This window comes from Echinops telfairi, unplaced genomic scaffold, assembly GCF_000313985.2.
Source record: "Echinops telfairi isolate 266 unplaced genomic scaffold, ASM31398v2 ScPeMD7_1;HRSCAF=3_0, whole genome shotgun sequence".
NCBI classification, from domain to species: domain Eukaryota; kingdom Metazoa; phylum Chordata; class Mammalia; order Afrosoricida; family Tenrecidae; genus Echinops; species Echinops telfairi.
In genome coordinates, this window is record NW_022103896.1 from 68,589,919 (window position 1) to 68,603,895 (window position 13,977).

At 39.9% G+C, this 13,977-nt stretch overlaps 1 protein-coding gene across 1 annotated transcript in view; it reads left to right on the forward strand.

Annotated features, from left to right (window-relative positions):
* EYA1 (EYA transcriptional coactivator and phosphatase 1) overlaps positions 1-13,977 on the forward strand; it is a 170,871-nt gene that overhangs the window by 87,142 nt on the left and 69,752 nt on the right. Inside the window, exons 10-11 of the mRNA XM_045285819.1 lie at positions 9,071-9,210; positions 10,558-10,641. Of these exons, the coding sequence (XP_045141754.1) occupies positions 9,071-9,210; positions 10,558-10,641 (224 nt within the window). The remainder of the gene's footprint in view (positions 1-9,070; positions 9,211-10,557; positions 10,642-13,977) is intronic.

Consider the following 13,977-nt stretch of genomic DNA (forward strand, 5'->3'; position numbering starts at 1 on the left):
GCATACTCATCATAGAAAGACGAGTGTATAAAACCCCAACACGATCTAGGCAGTGGCTCTATGTGATTCTTCTGGCCAGTACCATTTGGAATACCAGTGGACCCTATTATCTTTTTCATGGAATCGGAGATCAACCTCTCTGCCGTCTGTCTGGTAATCTTCCTGATTCTGCCTTTAGATGCCATCATGACTTTTTCCTATACTTTGATTTTTTTAAGATCTCAAAGTTCAGGATAACTCAGTGTCAATTTCTGTATAGTATCTATCTACTGTTTCCTTGGGCAATTATCCCCTGCACTTTAAGTCTTGAGTCTCCAACAAAACCACACCTGCTTGTAGGGAAGTAATAAGCTCCATTATTTTTATCTACATCCAAATGAGCAGGAAATTAAATATTACACATTTATCATACATTCAAATAATGATTCACTGTTGTCCTCGTGTTCACTAAATCCAGTGAATCTTTATGTTTTCACATTGAGCTTGGTACTTTGTTGTATGAGTGCTAGTGCCTTAGCTTAGATCCATTTAGGGTCCACTCAAGACTCCTCAATCCTCTGGCCATAATCCAGTGCCATTGGACATGTGGCAGGAGCTTCCTCTTGGCTTGCAGTTCAGTTAATTCCTTTGGCTTTGTGGGAGGAGTCTTTCAGAAGTGAGCCCGGAGGCCGCCATCCTCCTGAAGTGCAGAGACGGGGAGCCTGCAGGAACCCTGTATTCCACTTCCTTTACAACTACTATTGGCGCAGAGAGTCTCAGGGGTGTAAAGTCAGACCAGGAACTCCCTGCCACCTTGGAATAAATGTGAAAGCTTATCCCTAAATCTTCGAGGAGCCAACCAGGCCCTCATGCTGTGTAAAAATCAAAAGCTCCTGTGAAGGAAGACATGATTCAGGGAAATATCTCCATAATTTAAGAAAATACCAAGCTGCAACAAAATAGCTGCAAATATGAAAAAATGGTTAAAACCTGCTTTATATAAATCAGTAATATGAGACTATAAAAAAAAAGGACTTGGGCAGTTCATAGAAGGAAATAGAATTTTCAAGCAAATATATACCAGTATCTCTACTATGTACTCTTGAAAGTCCCACACTGTAGTTTTACACTTAATAAAATAGCATGACTTTTTAAAATATGCGTAAAGCTGTAGTAAATCTGGCCATTTAAACTGATGTCATTCTGTTGAAATGTGTGTGTATGTATGTGTGTGTATGTATATGGGTGTGTGTGCATGTATGTGTATCCAAACAGTATACTAACGCAGATTAGTTGCTGAGGCATGATAAATAGAATTGGATAAAGAATTTGAACTAGTTATTATAGGCAATGGAATGTTATTTTATTCCTGAAGGTTAGATTTGCCTTAGCTATTTTATGTAGATCAGTCTAAAGGTAAGGCTATATATTCCACAGAGAGGACCAAGAACTAACAGCTAAGACTGGTAAATGTGTATCCTTAGGCAATAGAATTTTAAGCTAAATAATCTAGCCTGAATCCTCAGTCAGACAAGCAAAGAAACTAAGGTCTAAAAAAAAAACCCTGGAAGTAACTTACCTAAAACTCAAGTGGAAGTTGAGGTAACTAAGAAGTTGGGGTAACTAGATGGACTTTTCAGAATTCTAGTACCTTTTATAAGTCATTATTGAAGGATTTATGGAAAGCATCTATGGTATTTATAAATGTAGGATTTTAATGCTTTTATATATTTTTAATGTTTGTCACTAAATATGTAAGGATTAACCTTAAAAGAACCTTTAAAAATAACAGCCATTTCCTATACATGAAAGTGAGTAGCTAATAGAAATGATTAGATCATTGTAATAGATGAATGGAATAAGGAGTAAAGCTGAGAAATACTCATTCTTCTTCTTATCCTCAGACAGACCGCATTGGAAAGTAGACGACCACAGGTGAAATAGGACATCGTACCGTTTGGTTTCCATTTTGACTCATTTTTAACTCATTCTAGTTTTTATTTTCTGCTTTCTTTGGATTGAGGGTTTTCAGGTTTGGGGTTATTTTTAATTCTATTTTTGGAGGAGGGATGATTTTCTTTATATGAAATCCAGGCCAGGCAAATCTTTAGAGATGAGATAAAAAAGACAGTATGTACCCAAGGATAAAGTTCAAAATGGTTAAGAACGGAGGAAGCATAGAAACAGAAAACGCAGGGAGGAATTTGGGATAAGTGATGTTACATTTTGGGGACTGCAATCAATGGCATGACGCAAAGTGTGTGTGAATTGCTGACTGGAAAACAGATCCATTCTGTAAACCTTCAGGCAGTTCACAATAAAGTTAAAAAAAATTCTAACACCCTAGTAATAGTGAAAATTGTAATAACCACAAAGATGGTTAGCTCATGAGAATACTTGAACTTAATTGTTAAGGGTTAGTAGGAATTTCACACCAATTGAAAGAGCAGGTGAAAATGAAGAAAAGCCATTCTGGGAAAGGGGAGCAGAATGCACCAAATCAAAACAGGGAAGTCCGATAACTTGGTAAGTCTATCTGAAGTGCGGCTAATCACTAATGGAAAAGTTACTGGTCCAAACCCACGCAGAGGTACCTTAAGTGACAGGACTGGTGGTCTGCCCGTGAACTGTCCCAACCATGAAAATTGCATGGAGTGCAGTTCTGTCACACCTGGGGTCTCTGTGAGTTCAAATGGACTTTGATGCAATTCACAACAGCAACAGCCACCTGGGAAGGGGAGAGAGCCATTAGAGATGAGTTTTGGGGAGTCTGACTCGGTGAGAATTTTTTTCAAGGTAGTGAATATCGTCATAGAAGGCACCTTCGTGGTGCAGTGAGTTTAGTATTGGGCTGCTAACTTCTAGGTCAGCTGTTCAAACCCACCAGCCACTGTGCAGGCAAAAGACGAATCTGTCTGCTCACATTAAGATTTATCATCTCTGAGACACTGAGGAGTTTAACTCTGTCCTAGAGGGTCCCTGTGAGTTGCAATGGCTGTGAGTTTAGTCTGGTTGTGGAGCATGGCAGAAGGCTAGTGCCATGTTCTGTTGTAAGTACCCTTACGTGTATAGAAGTTTTTTTTTCTTATTTATTCCCATTTGACAGATGATGAACCAGTCATGGAAAAGGTAAATGACTTGTACAAAAGCGTACTACTGGTACATGGTGTGGGCTGGTAGTTTAAGGCCGTAGCTCAGGCACCTCAAAAGTAGGCTGTCCTTCCTGGTCCATACTAGGGAGTTTGGAGCATTGAGTGATTTCAAAGCTATCTTGATAGTCCTATAAGGAATATGGTTGAAGTCTAGGAGTAGCAAACTTAGAAACCGCTGTTGTAAGAACCGAGATAAGAGGTTTTGAGAACCTGAAATTAGACGGAATGTAGTAAGGAAATAGAAGCTATAGAACTTAGTGTAAACTGGATTGATTCAGTGCAATAAATGGTGTGGGGGCCCATATCTGACCTCCCTCTGGCTTCCCTACTGACCCAAGGCCATGCCTCCACCCTCCATCCTTCTTACTCTACTGTGACACCAACTGTTTCTCCCACGGTACTCAATTTCGATGTTGGGGTCAACAATTCATTGCAGTGGCCACACAGAACTCGGACAATCCTCACAAGTATGGGGGTGTATCAGGAAAGTGAAGAGGTTACTTCAAGTCCTGATCAGTAAACAGTAAGGATACAGCCATTGGTTTCCACAGCAACACCTCTCCTCGGCCAGCAGCCTGGTCTCTCACTGATCATCAACCTGTCAGCCTTACAGTCCCATGGTCTCTCCTCATTGGACCAAAAAGCTTGCCTGTCACTCTACCTCAAAATCCCATAGTCTCAGCACCGCTCCTATTACTCTATCACAGAGTCTCCTTGCCACAGTCTCTGGTGCCTCTGGTCTGATTCTCAGTCACATCAAGACAGAGGGCTAGAATGTGTGATTCCGATGATCCTGGGCCTCTCTCTGTGTGTTCAGTGGGTAGGTCTGTCTGTGGAGGAGGGGCTTTAATGGAGGTATAGTTTTTTGCCCTCTATCAGATCAAAGCCTAGGTTAACCAAGGATGTGACTTGGTTCAACCCTCTACTGAAGTCAGGCCTTAACCCCGTCCTACTCCTATCCATTAGTATGGTAGAAAACACTCTCCAAAACAGGGTTTGGGGAGAGAATGACAATACAGAGGATTCAGAATTGTAATATCACATAAGGAACTGTGGCTAGAATGGGCATAGGACTTGACTACAGCTCATTCAGGAAGAAGTTTCTAACTTGAGAATTTGGGTAGATGATGATCTCATTAATCAGAACTTTTCATACGAAGACTTCAGTTTAGGACAAATATGGTTGTGCCTCTGAAACATTCGTGTAGAGAAGTCTAACGAACAGTGGCTATTAATGGCAAAAAAATCGGGAGCTAAAGCTTTAGAAGTTATCCACATGGAAGTTTTTATTGGACTAATTTCTGTGAAAACTACCTACCGGTGAGAACCTATAGTGAGATAAGAAAACAACTCGGGGTGAGTCTCTAGTGCAGCGGTTCTCAACCTGTGGGTCGCGACCCCTTTGGGGGTCGAACGACCCTTTCACAGGGGTCGCCCGATTCATAACAGTAGCAACAGTTATGAAGTAGCAACGAAAATAATTTTATGTCTGGGGGATCACCACCACATGAGGAATTGTATGAAAGGGTCACAGCATTAGGAAGGTTGAGAACCACTGCTCTAGTGCATTGCTTCTCAAAATACAGACCACCAGCTCTCTGCCTGCCCACTAATTGTTATTGCTGACTCAGTATGCCCCAAACTGAACTTGGCTTCTCACTCATCTTCATAAGGCCTTACCGCCGATTATAATCCCCCCTGTCATTCTTGATTTCCTCTCTCATCCTTCTCCAATCAGTTACTCCGCTATTGATCTGTACTTCTTAATAACACTTCACATCGCTCATCCTTGATATCCCCAGACCTAGGTACAAGCCACCACCACTGTTCTTCATCTGGACTGCTGACTTGTCCTCCTAGCTCACCTCCCTCCCTGTCTTGACTTGTCTCCATCACTGTTGCCACACTAGAGCTAGATTTGTCTTTCTAAAATGATGATGTCCTTCCGGTGTGGGTTCCCTTGCCTCCTACGCCTTCCTCATCTCTGTGTCCTGCTGCAGATACAGGTCATGTTGAAATTTTTCTTTTTTTTCCATTCCCACCTTCTTTTCTCTGTCTGTACCTTTGTGCACGCTGACCCTCCTTCCTGGAATACACATGGGTTTATTACATACATCTTGACTGGTTAGTTTGTCCTCCATATTCAGGAAGTTTTCTTTTAACTCTGTGAATTTGAGTCATGGGGTCTTTCTCTGAGTCTTTTAGCCTTCTACCTTTCCCTTTTACAGAAACACATTGCTTTGTAATATCCTGCTTTTGCCCATGATCTGTGTCTTCCGCTGAACTTAAAGCTACAAGAAGGCAGGAGCTGTGTTTGGTCCATCATTATATTTCAACTGCTAGCCTCTACCAAAGTGCCTAGCAGCGTGTGAACATCCAATCAATGTTTATTCAAGGCCATGAATGCTCTTCAGAGTGCTTTCCCATCCATTATCTCAGCGGGGGTAATTGAACAATTTGGAGAGGGCTTTAACGAAACAGGAGATGCCAGTGGATTAGAAGATTAAATTATTTGTTGTTCCCAGTTGTTTTACACTAATAGAAGGAAGGAGAATTTAGAGTCAGGAAAGGTGGTTAGGAGAGAAGCATTAGTTCCAACTCATAGAACACAGAGGAAGTGATTTTTGAACTAGGTTGCATCAGTTAAATAATCTCTTCTTCCTTCTCATAAATTGAGGCCTGTACGATTCATACATATATCGATACATATATATGTAGATACATAAACACATTATATATGATATTTGAAGGTATCAAATAGTCCACTTGTCCACTTTGTATTTATTTCTTTTCCCTCAACTTTGGGAACACTGCAGATAATATTTCAAAATATTTCTTTGTCCTTTCCTCATTGAATTTATTTAGAGAGGTCCCCAGAAATGAGTAATTGATTTAATTATACGTTGTCTCTTTCCAAAACAAATCTTAGAGATAGACTGTGTTTTAAAAGATCCCATTGGGTTTTTAAAGTAAGGATAAAGAAATAAGCACTATTTAATAGGACAGAAGCTAGGCTAAGAAAACTTAGGGACGGTAAACTACTTTGAAGATAATTTAACTCTAGAACTATGTAGAAATCAAGAAAAAGGGTAATTTGATAAGGTGCATTACTTGTCAGAAGTGCTAAACACTATGAGGAATTTATTGTATGGGTTTTATTTTACATATTGGGGTAAAGTGGATTTTAATTGCAATTTTTTAATAAAGGAATAGTCATATAGAAAAATTTGAACTTACTTTGAATAAACATTAACACATAATTTTAGCTTAAACATTCTTGAGAATGCTTTATTTTGTGGAGATTACTGAAAATAATTCAGGTACCATTGCAGAAAGAAAAAACTAAAGGCACACAGATATTAACTTAGTTCTCCTATTTACTATTTAGCTTTTGTCAAAATACTTAACTATTCTATATTTTTGCTTCATGGTAAATTGGGAATAAAATGTCACCTTCAATCTTCATCGAGCTATTATAAGAATCAAATCCACTGATGGTAAATCATCTTGAATACTTCTTAAATCAGCGGTTCTCAGCCTGTGGGTCATGACCCCTTTGGGGGTCAAACAACCCTTTCACAGGGGTTGCCCAATTCATAACAGTAGCAAAATTACATTTATGAAGTAGCGGTGAAAATCATTGTATGGTTGGAGGTCACCACAACATGAGGCACTGTATTGAAGGGCCGCGGCATTAGGAAGGTTGAGAGCCACTGCCTTCAATAATGGCTGCCTCTACCCACTAGAAGGGAAAACATAGAGATCCCTTTCTTGTTGCCTTGAATATATAAGAGACATGCATGGCCTACCTCTTGTCTCATTCTCAAATATGAGTTTCAAATATATCAAAAGTTAGAGAGCTCATGATTCAAAGTAGATTGTGGTTAAGAACCTGAAATTCAGGTTAAATTAGATACCAACTGTATGGATTGTAAAGTGAGTGTCTGTTCTGAAACGATTGAAGAGTGTCCGTTGGCAAATGTCAGCTTCTACACAGTGATGCAGAATGTGGAGTATCCGAAGAAGGAAAGAGGCATAGACTTCTCACAAAGTAACCTTGAATCCACTGAGTTCCCTAAAGAAGAAAACAAAAGACCCTCTGCCTTTGAATCCACTCCAACTCTCCGTGTCCCGAAGGACACCTTCCACGTGTCCTTGGGGTTTCCAAGGCTGTAGATCGCCACAGAAGCCGACTGCCATGTCTTCCTCCCATGGAGCAGCTGGTGGGTTCAAACTGCACCACCACAGCTCCAGGAATCCACTTAATGGATGAAAAATATATTCACTGGCATCCCAGCATTCTTTCCAACACGTGGAAAAGATATTTGATTTGGAACGTCTTTCGGAGAAATGGCCACCATCATCTACTTTTGTCCAAAAACCAGACCGACAAAACAGTCCACAGTAAATTTAGCAAATGCTGAAAGTTGGCCAGCTGTATCACAACAGCCATGTGAAATGTTAGTTTAAAAATGCATCATCACAAATAGATAAATCAATAATTGACAGGAGCGGCTGTGTTTCGAACTTTCTGACTGCAACTGACTTACTTTAAGTCAGCATTTGGTGTCTGGGGAGGAGGGTGGTGAGACTAGTCTATAGGAGAAAGTCCCCATCTCTTTTGCTGTGGCAGAGGCCGGGCAAAGGGTTCCTCTAAAAGTGATAGGAACCTATACAGGTTTCCATATTGAACCGGTACAGAGCTTTTTCTTGTGATTTACAAAGAGAATTGACCATGTCAGAGGCCTATCGCCTCTCAACTCATGAAACTTTGGAGAACCGTTGAAGCTTGGAGTCACACAGAAACCAGGTGGTTCACACATGGATGGCTTTGTTAGTAGAGTTGGAGGCAGGTAGAATTAATCACTGCCACCCGGTTTGTAACTTTTCTCTCTCTTTTTCGGTCCTGTGAACATGAGAGTGGGAATAATCATGTCAAAATGGCTGCCTACTCCATCTATTAAGTTGAGCCATTCCAACACACAGTAAGGACAGAAATCTGGCAGGGAATTTTGAGGGAAAGTACCCTGTCACACCTTGACGTTGGGGGAGGTGGAGACTGTCTGCTATGTGAAAGGCCCACTGCGGGTGTGGGAGATATATTTAAAGGATGAGAGTAAAGTGCTTGAGTCCATTCTGGAAATAGGTAAGAGTCTCTTCCACCTCCACAGCCATTGCTCAGCTATTCCTCTGACTTATTTAGAGATGCTCTGTACGTAGGGCTGATTCCTTCATTGTTTTGTGGTTTCTCTATTATAATTCCAATGGTTTTTCTGATTTGATTTACCTGAGTAATTTTAATGTACGACCTGAATTTGGAGCTTTGGTTCAAAGACAGACACCTGAAGGGACTGTGATGGGTAGCACTTCCTCTATGTGCAGCATCTAGCTTTTCTTCATCTTATGTGAGAACAAGAGAGTAGTAAGGCAGTAAAGTAAGGCAAGCTGAAAATGACCTCTAAATTTTTCTGAGAACACTAGCTGATGCCTCAGTGTTCTCTACCTCTGAGCTGGCTTTTCTTTGCATGTCTTCTCATAAACTAGAATCCCTCTCCAGTTGGGAGAATGGATTCCGAGCTAAGCATGTGAATGAATCTAATGATGTGATTAAGGAGAGGAATGGGGGACAGTTGGGGATGGGCACCAGCATTGGCTAATCAGAGAACCACGTGGGAAAACCTTGGGAATGCAGTGCAACGCAGTGCCTCCCACCACTAATCACATAGTGGCTGTTGTTGATCATACTTTCTTTCTGAACACGTGTTACCACCATATAATGGATAAATAAGTTATCAAGGCAAGTAGAAGATCCTATAGGATTTAGATAGAATGAAATGCATTGTACTCTTTACACCTCCTTTCTGAGTTAAAACAAGGTTACTCTTGGCCCCCATGGCACCAGAACTGAACGAAAGTCTTCTCTCTCTCTCTTTCTACAGAGTACAATACAATCCACAGCCCCTCAACACCCATTAAAGATTCTGATCCGGATCGATTGCGTCGAGGTTCAGATGGGAAGTCACGTGGACGGGGCCGAAGAAACAATAATCCCTCACCTCCTCCCGATTCTGATCTTGAGGTATGTCACTGCTAACATCCCAAAGAGCAAGATACTTAGCAACTTGGTGGTGACCTAATCCGACCTCCGATGTGCACAACAATGATTGAGGTGTCTGATGCTTTGTGACTTTGTCTTCCATGTTAATTAAAGGTAAAACTTGTTTTTTCACCTGCATTAATTATATCACAAAGCTGTTATTGCTTTCTGATTAACTATGTAATGAAACACTGGCTTGTTCATCTGCAAAGAAACCTAGTAAATTGGGTGCGTCTGCTTGAACTAAACTTTCTTATCCTGCTTTATGTAATACCATTCCAATTAAGTAAGAGTAGGACTCAACCTGCTTAATAAAATCCCTCTTGAAATTAAAGACATGCTTGTGTATATTCAGAAAGAAAAACTCTGAAATGTTCCAAACTGAACTGGTAATCACCTTATGAGACATGTTTTGGTGGCGTTCAAAAGCAGGAGGGATTAAGTGAGGCCTTAAAGGGCGGTACATTTCATAGCCTTGAATCCGCTGCAATTAGGTGGCTGCTTTTTGCCAAAGTGAAATCTGATGGTGAAAAACATGATTATTTTGGCTGAAAGGATGGATTTTTCCAGTGGACTCTATGTGTATGAGTACGTACTGGTGAGAGTGGGGACAGGACTAGGAAGAAAGCAGTCTTGGGAGGCTTTCTGTGATGGCTCAAAGACCCTTTGAAAATAGGGTCTTTCAAATTTGATTCTAAACACATGTAGGGAGTGTCTAAGCATGTGTGTTGTGTCTGCTTAAATGATCAAATATCTACAGTCTGAAGGCTTAAAAAAACACTGGGAGGAACAATATATACTTTCTCTGTAAAATAGGTAACATAAGATGAAGGAATGATGTTAAATTTTTTTTTTCCTTTGTAACCATTAATGCTTGGTTTGATAGGGTAACCTCTGAGATCCGTTGTTCTCGCACTTAATACTGGAAATCAAGGGCAAAAGAAAGATCAAGACAATGATTTTCAAGTGATTGCTGCTTCTCCGTATCTTAGAAGTTATGAACATAAGAGTTGCAACATTCTATTTTAACTTATTCCCAAATTGGGATGAAGTTCTACTGCAGAAGTAGAAAGAACCCATTTTGTTATCACTTTCCTATATTTATACTGGTATTGCTAAGGCAGTTAACTTCTTGTACCTCATCTGAGGTGTTCCCTGGAAAAGAGAAGTGTAGGAGATAGTCTTTGAAACAATTCTGTCCGAAAGAAAAGCAAAGTCCAGAGGTTTTATTTGTATCCTATTTTAAGGCTGCCTTGGAATGTTGAACTTAACAAAAATAAGTTACTCAAAGCAGAGGTGGATTGATTTTGTTCATTTTTGTTGTTGTAGCGGGTGTTCATCTGGGATTTAGATGAGACGATCATTGTTTTCCATTCCTTGCTTACTGGGTCCTATGCCAACAGATACGGGAGGGTGAGTACAAAGAGACAGCCGTTTTTCATTTCTTTAGAATACATATGCCTAGAATTGATTATTTGTGCCCAAATAGATTTCAGCTTTAAATAATAAATTTAAATTCTATAAAGAAAAATAACTTGATTTATTCACACAAGCATATATAATGTAATACTTTCTAATAAAATCTATTTTATAATGTAATATTTTCTAATATAATTACACAATATATATATGAGAGACAAACATATCAATGAAGGAAAAAATTATTATTTTCAGGTCCTTCAAAATAAGAAAAGATAAATTGCATAGAGTTTCAGATCCCAAAGACTAAAAATGGTTGAACGTTATTTAAAACATTAAGATATATAGGAAACATAGAAAACATGTTTGGTGTTGAATTTATGTACTAGTCCCTTGCTTTGTATTAAGGAGTCCTGGTGGTACAGTGGTTATGCCTCCTGCTTCTAGCTTCAAGTCAGCTGTGTGAGCCCACCCGCTGCTCCCTGGGCGGACAATGGGACTTCCTGTGCCCTTGAATTTGACAGCTTAAGAAGCCCAAAGGGACAGTTCTGTGTTCTTTGACTCTGAATTGACCCAGTGGCAGGGAGCTTTGTTTCCTGGTTTTATTTTTAGTTTTGTTAATATTCTCTTGATCTCCCCGGGACATGTTCAGTGGAGCCTATATTTCCCTGGCATTATCATCAGTGGTTAGCAGTATTGGTGTTTTATTTTCAAGGTACCTGCCAAAGGGCTGGAAGTCCCTGGACTGTGAGAGCTGAATCGATTTGAACTATCTATGAGGTTGGACCTCTAAGGGGCAGTAGGACCAGCAAGCCCGTGTTAGGGATGATATAATAATTGTCTTGTTGGTGAAGGTGAAGACTTATATTCCAGTGTAGGTGAGGAATAAAGGTCATGACGAGAACTTTAGTTTCATTTTTGATGCATTTGGATCCCCCACATCCTGGGATAGTCTTTGGCTGTATTGCTTGATGATTTCAAATGTAGGTGATGTATCAAAAAGATCATGCGGTTTAATGTGGACACACTTAATTTCCGGATTAATCCTATGAATGTGGTATTTTCATTTTTTTAATCATGAAAGAGATAATATGGCGCAACTTAGGTCCTGGAAGCATTGGTTTGGCTTCTTGGGAACGGAATTATTGTGTCTCAGAAACTCTAGGTGTTTATCACACTTAGGTGTTAAGATTAAGGCCGATGAAATGTATATACTCTCATTACAAATTTAATCAAGCATTCCTCCTGCAACACATTTATTCCCGCAAATAGAATTTGAGTGCCTGCTATGTAGGTGAATTCTGAAGGGAAACGTGGGAGAGTTGTAATTATCATTTGAACTTCATGGTACAGCTCTCTGTCTTTGGCCCTTTAAAAATACAGGGTCCCCAAAAAAGGAGCAATGAGGTGAAAAATTCATTTGAACTTCAGTTCAGAGATGAGATCTGTAAAACACAATATGCTCCACCTTCCTGTTAAAGCAGAAGCAGACATGCTATGTATGAGAAGAAGAAGAAAAATATAAAGCCCCAAACCAATCATTCATAGGCTCTGTTTTCTGGCTCTCACTAGTAAGGACGCAGTAAATATGAGCCATGGTGTTTTTGTATTATTTCTATCAATATTCTCACAATTCCTGTTTCTATTGAAACTAGGATGATGACATTTTTTTAAAAAAACACTAAAACTTAAAATTCAATCAGTATTTAATAGGAAGAATCTTGAGACATTAATGGAGCCATGATGATGTCATTAACAACTAATCTCTAAGAAGAAAGCTGGCTCCTAGACCCCACTCAGGTGGTGAGAAAGGAAAGCACATAGAAAACTAGCCCTTTAAAACAGCCAGGACATGGTCACCCCTCAATAAGGGCCAGAACTCCTCACCTTTGACTCAACAGTTGTCTGGATCAATACTTTGTTATCCATTGAGAGAGGACCCATTAGCAGTGGTTCTCAACCTTCCTAATGCCACGACCTTGTAATACAGTTCCTCATGTTGTGGTGACCCCCCAAAATAAGATTATTTTCATTGCTACTTCATAAATGTAATTTTGCTACTATTATGAATAGGGCAACCCCTGTGAAAGGGTCGTTCGACCCCAAAGGGGTCGCAACCACAGGTTGAGAACCGCTGGATTAGAGTAAGGTGACAGGCGTCCCATGACCCACTGGCCTTGTGTCAGTCTTTGGCCATAAAATATTGGTTTACAATGGAATTCACACCTAACATAGAAACCCCGGGCTGCTTTGAATTCTTCTCTTGGGTTCTCAACAGCGTCTAAACAAAATAATCACTAAACCATACATTACAAATGCAAGCACTGGTTTTTATTTTTAAATGTCAACCATTAGTACTTAGAGGCTTCATAAAATGAAACGTTTGTTTTTATTTTAGGTATGTGATAAGAAACTTTATCACATATGATTTCCAAAAGGTGAACAACTTTAGATGTGAAAACCTAAATCCTTCATTTATACATTGATACAGATAGTGATTTTTTTTTCAATCTGGTTCCCAGAATTGATGCAAATGGAAACCTCAGAAAAATGGTACTTTTTTAATGTGCTTGATTAGTTGCCTTTTAATCAGACAATAATAATACCACAACAACTCTTGCGAAACGAATCTATAAGTAGGACTGTCCACATAGAAAGAGATCACACTGGAAGCCATGTGAATGTAGCTGTGTGTGTATACCTTTGTACCAATCAAAAGCTTTTGACTCAAGTATACTATAGTGGACAAGCTCTATATTTATTATATTTTGCTTTGGAATAAATAATTTTGCCTCCCTTCACATTAGAGTAGGAAATGGATTTTCTGATGGCCATATTCCCGTTTCTAAGTGCTTTGAACACTGGGTTACATAATTTAAACAACATAGAAATTCACTAAAATAGGGGTCTTATTCCCATCTGACAGTTGACAGAAGTTGGATTGGGAGAAGGTCTGTGATCTTCCCACTGTCACGCATTGCACTATTTAAACTGTGGTTTACCTAGCTGTAAGAGCCGTGTGCTTATTCCTGCTCTTCCACCCTACAGTACTGCTGCATCTAAATTGTGCTACAAATGAACACTGGGCACCTGCTGGTCCCAGGTGCTATTCTAAAGATAAGGACCCCAGTAGTGGCCAGAACAGCCACACTCCCTATTCTCAAAGTTTCCAGTACAGTCAGGGGAACAGACATTAAGTCAACAGGTATAAACAGCGTGCGTACAAAGGAGGCAGGGCAGAGAAGGCAGTGCAGAAAGCATGCATGGTTTGGGCAAGGTCTTCCTAAGGGGGACTTTGAGCTTGAGGTATGACTGACCCCCAAAAAACTA